This window comes from Babylonia areolata, chromosome 3 (assembly GCF_041734735.1).
Source record: "Babylonia areolata isolate BAREFJ2019XMU chromosome 3, ASM4173473v1, whole genome shotgun sequence".
Classification (NCBI taxonomy): Eukaryota; Metazoa; Mollusca; class Gastropoda; order Neogastropoda; family Buccinidae; genus Babylonia; species Babylonia areolata.
Window position 1 is genome coordinate 65,024,141 of NC_134878.1, and position 5,000 is coordinate 65,029,140.

General features: G+C 45.3%; 1 protein-coding gene across 1 annotated transcript in view; it reads left to right on the forward strand.

Annotated features, from left to right (window-relative positions):
* The first annotated feature begins 3,376 nt into the window (after positions 1–3,376).
* The window catches only part of LOC143280408 (uncharacterized), a 126,943-nt gene continuing 125,319 nt past the window's right edge, over positions 3,377–5,000 (forward strand). The window contains exon 1 of the mRNA XM_076585042.1: positions 3,377–3,985. Within this exon, the coding sequence (XP_076441157.1) occupies positions 3,377–3,985 (609 nt within the window). The remainder of the gene's footprint in view (positions 3,986–5,000) is intronic.

A 5,000-nucleotide genomic window follows, 5' to 3' on the forward strand; every position in this document is an offset into this window, starting at 1 on the left:
TGGATGCTCGTTCAGTGTGTCGGAAGGAATAATTTAAATGGAGTGCCGAGAGCTACAAACTGGAAAAAGTGTTGTCAGGGCTCCATGTTGACCGGCCACGCAGTGGAGGGACCTTGTGGAAGTGGAATGTTCAACGAGGAGAAGTGTGCCGAGAGCTACAAACTGGAAAAAGTGTTGTCAGGGCTCCATGTTGACCGGCCACGGAGTGGAGGGACCTTGTGGAACTGGAATGTTCACCGAGGAGAAGTGTGCCGAGAGCTACAAACTGGAAAAAGTGTTGTCAGGGCTCCATGTTGACCGGCCATGGAGTGGAGGGACCTTGTAGAACTGGAATGTTCACCGAGGAGAAGTGTGCGGAGAGCTACAAACTGGAAAAAGTGTTGTCAGGGCTCCTTGTTGACCGGCCATGGAGTGGAGGGACCTTGTAGAGCTGGAGAAGGTGCCCGAGTTTCCCACGAGTGAGTGGGGTGGACATTGACTTGACACTACTGTGAGTAGACTGACTGGCCGGCCTAGGACCGAGGCGATCCTGGATTGGATCAAGTTGTGCAAGAGAGAATTGACTTGACAGTCAAGACATTTGTTCCTGGTTTTTTGAAATTTCTTTGGAGGTGAAGAGAGTGAATGGAAAAACATTTTTTTGTCTGGGGGGAAATTCCTTGTCTGTCTCTGTTTACTGAGAGAGTGAAGACTGAACTCTGAGCATTCCTTCCCTTATCTTGTCTGTCTCCTCACCCACTTAGTAACAGCGATGAAAACGGCCGATAACAGAACCGAGCAGATTCAGACTGAAGTTACTGTTATAGAGAGACAGTGCGTTGTAAACGGATAACAGAACCGTGCAGATTCAGATTGAAGTTACTGTTAATAGAAACAGGGTGGTGAAAATGGACAACAGAAGCGTGCAGATTCAGATTGAAGTTACTGTTAATAGAATCAGGGTGATGAAAATGGACAACAGAACCGTGCAGATTCAGACTGAAGTTACTGTTAATAGAAACAGGGGGATGAAAATGGACAACAGAACCGTGCAGTTTCAGACTGAAGCTGCTGTTATAGAGAGACAGTGCGATAAAAAACGGACAACAGAATCGTGCAGATTTCTTTTGTCTGTCTGCCACCGACAAGACAGCTGCGGACATTATTTTGTCCAGAACAACGTGACCTTCAGGGCGTTAGGCCGATAGGTCGTTGAACTCCACTTTTTCCTGTCGTGCAGATTCAGACTGATGTTGCTGTTATAGAAACAGTGCGATGAAAACGGTCGATAACAGAATCGTGCAGATTCAGACTGAAGGTACACGGTTCACACACACACACACACACACACACACAAACACACACACACACACACAACAGATAAGGACAAATTGGTAACTGGCACAGCTCTTTTTGAGGGCCTGGTGATGGCGCTGAATTTCCGGGAAACAGGGTTGTATGCAGTGAATATAACGCCACTCGTCACCAGAGCTGCTTTCTTACACATGCATTTTCTTTCCTTTTTTAAAATTATTTTTTACAATCAGAACACAGCTATCGTTTGTGAACAATCGCTAGGTAAGTGTCAGTTTTTGCCCGATACATCGATTTTCAAAACGCATTTTTCAAGCTTTTCATGGTGGGTGTCTGTCTGATACAACCGTTTGTGCATTCAATGAGAGGCTAGTGGTAGACTGTTTGCAGCCTGTATCATCTGAATAATCTCTCGTTATTTAATAATGATAATAACAATGATAATTATTATTATTATTATCTTATACATTTTATGAAAAAAGATTCTGCTTTAATGAAGTGGTCCTTAAGTTTTTGTGAAGTCTGTCCTTAAGTTTTTGTGAAGTTGGTCCTTAAGTTTTTGTGAAGTCTGTATTTCACCCCCACCCCCAACACCACTCAGTGAACAGGAAGCGCCACAGACACTTAACGAATACAATGAAAATTTGATGTGCTTTCGATCCACAATAAAACCGTTACGTGTGTGTGGAAAGTAAGTTTTGTAATAAAGGATAATGTTCTGAACGTCTTCAAACCGTGCACAAGAGCGCATGCACGCGCTTGCAGGCAACCCCCGTATCCCCTCCCCACACCCACAGTTGGACACACACAAACATACACGCGTGCGAGCGTACATACATGGGCATAGACACACAGACACACATTCACCATATATATATATATATATATATATGTGTGTGTGTATGTGTGTGTGTGTGTGTGTGAACGTGACCATGTTCGTAAGTGATTAATAAAAGAACAACAACAAGAAGGCCTTAAGGAGGAATTTTGTTTAAAATGTCCAGTCACGCAACAACACGAATTCCAAGACGCGTACATCATGCTTTTTATTGTGCGTTGTGGTTTTTTCATTGCGCTGTTATAACCACGGCACTCTTTATTTGATTGCAGGACGGAAAGGATGACCCAGGATACATCGTGAAGAGGATAATCGACAGCCGTCAAACGTGTGCAGAAACTGCAGCTGCGACGAATAGAGTCCCTCTTGCCGTTCGTTGACTGGAGAGGCGGGGAAAGTGACTGGTCTGTGACAACTCACTGAATCATGGCTTCGCCCTGTCTGCACTCAGGCAACTATATATGATATAATGGACAAAGGTGGCGACTGGCCAAAACATACTACAGTATACCTCTAAACATCGCTGTTAGGAACTAGTTGTCCAGCATATTGTATATACCTACTATCTGGTCTCCAAACGATATGAAACTAAAACATTTAAGGTTACAAAACTGTTAAAAACGTATTTTTCACAGCAAGGCATTGATAAGCGTTTTGCAGACTTCCATATTCGGAGTATACAGGGGGGGGGGGGGGATGCATGACTGAATCGTGATTCTCTTCAACTAAGTGTTCTCATTTTGGTGGAAAACCACCCCTGATTCGTTATTCTCGTGAACCAAATCTGGTCATTAATAGGGAAACCAAAACGGTCACCGAATCGTGATTCTCTTCAACCAAGTCTGATCATTCTAGGGGCTGGGTTGGGGTTGGGAGGGAACCATGACTGACTGGTGATTCTCACTAAACCAAGTCTGACCATACAGGGAAAAAGTTTCTTTAATCAAGTCTGACCATACAGGGAAAAAGTTTCTTTAATCAAGTCTGACCATCTGAGGGAAAAAACACACAAATTCTCACCGAATCATGATTCTCTTCAAACGAGTCTGATCATTAATTTTAGAACAAAAAGTACCTGAATCGTGAATAAAAACAAAGCAAAACAAGCAACAACAAAACAAAGAAATAAAGAATTGAATTGGTCCTCGCACAATATCAGGTAGCACACACACGCACACACACAGATACAAACCAGCATCGACAAAATCGTCATCCCCTTTCAGTGACGTAAAGTTTCCCCCCGTCATGACGTCCGTACAAGTGCCTCACCACTTTGATCACCCAGGCTTCAGTTTCTGGTGCCATCAGTGCTCTCCTCCCACTCACCCACACTCCTCCACTTGCTGCTCCTTCATTCCGTCCATACTGTGTTTGACCAAGTCTCTTCTGTGGCTGCTGGTGAACGCGTGGCTGATGATGATGATGATGTTAACATTGACGTCATCCCCAGTGACGTCATCTTCGGAGGAGCATGTGCGCGTGACTTTGTTCTGCGATACGGCCACCTACCAGGAGTGCCTGAACTACTCTGATCTCATGATCGCCGAAGCTGCCTCTGTCCGCGCCTCCGACTCTGGTCTCCCCTCCCTCCCTCCCGTGTCTCTCCGCGTGTCTGTGGTTCGAGTCCCGGTAGAGGAGCAGGGCCTGGAGGCTCTGCGGACGTTGGCTGAGGAGGTGGAGGAGGGTGAGGGTGATGGAAGAGGTGCTGGAGGAGGGGGAGAGGTGCTGGTGGCGGTAGGTGGAGAGGAGGCGGTCCGCCTGGTGAGGATGGTGGGGGAGGGGGTGGGGAGGCCGGTGGTGGGCTACGTGCGCGACGACGATGATGACGACGACGTGCGGAGTGACTTGGACGAGGTGAGTGGTTGGTGGATTCCTCGACTTGTTTTTTGTCGGTTTTTTTTTTTTTTAGTGTGGGGGTAGTGTGTGTGTGTGTGTGTGTGTGTGTGTGTGACGGGGGTGTGGGTGGGTGGGGGGTCTGTTTGTTTCTACTTTGTGTCCTGTCTGTCTGTCCCTGTCTCTGTTCGGTTCGTTGTTTGTCTTTTCTTCCTGCTGTCTCTGTCCCCCCTGTCCTCATTGTTCGTCCCCCAACAAACACCAACACCCCCCAACAAACAACAACACCCCCCAAAAAAAAACCCAACAAAAAAACCCAAACAAAACCGACAACCAACAACAAAAAACAACAAACAAAAAACAACAAACAAAAAACAAAAAAACAAAAACCACACCAACAAACAAGCAAACAACAAAAAACTAACAAAACCACCAACAATAACAGCAGCAGCAGCAGCAGCAGCAACAACAAAACAACAAAAAACTAACAAAACCACCAACAATAACAGCAGCAGCAGCAGCAGCAGCAACAACAACAACAAAACAACAACAAAAACAACTCGGTTTCAACTCGTGTTTGTGAAAATTTTGAAATGTTCTATCGTGTACTTCGTTTATCGGTGTATTAGTGCATGTGTGCATGAGCGCTTTCGACCTCGCGCGCCTTGCGTGCGCGTGTGTGTTTGGCTGTGTGTTTTTGTGTTTTTATAACAGAACACATTATTTTGACGTGCTTGAAACAGAACGCATTCTATATATATATATATAGTTCTATATATTTCTTTTTTGACTATATGCAAAATGGATCTTTCGACATCATTTTACCACGAACACCCATTTTTGTTGCCGTGGGTTCCTTTACATGCGCCAAGAACATGCTGCACACGGGAACTCGGTTTCTCATCTCAATGAAAGACTGGCACCCAGGCCACGACTCAAGCTTTAGTAGAAGGGGGATTAAAAAAAACTTTAGATATATAGGAATCGTGTCCGTGGACCCTCGCTGGTGTGTGTGGTGTGTGTGTGTGTGTGTGTG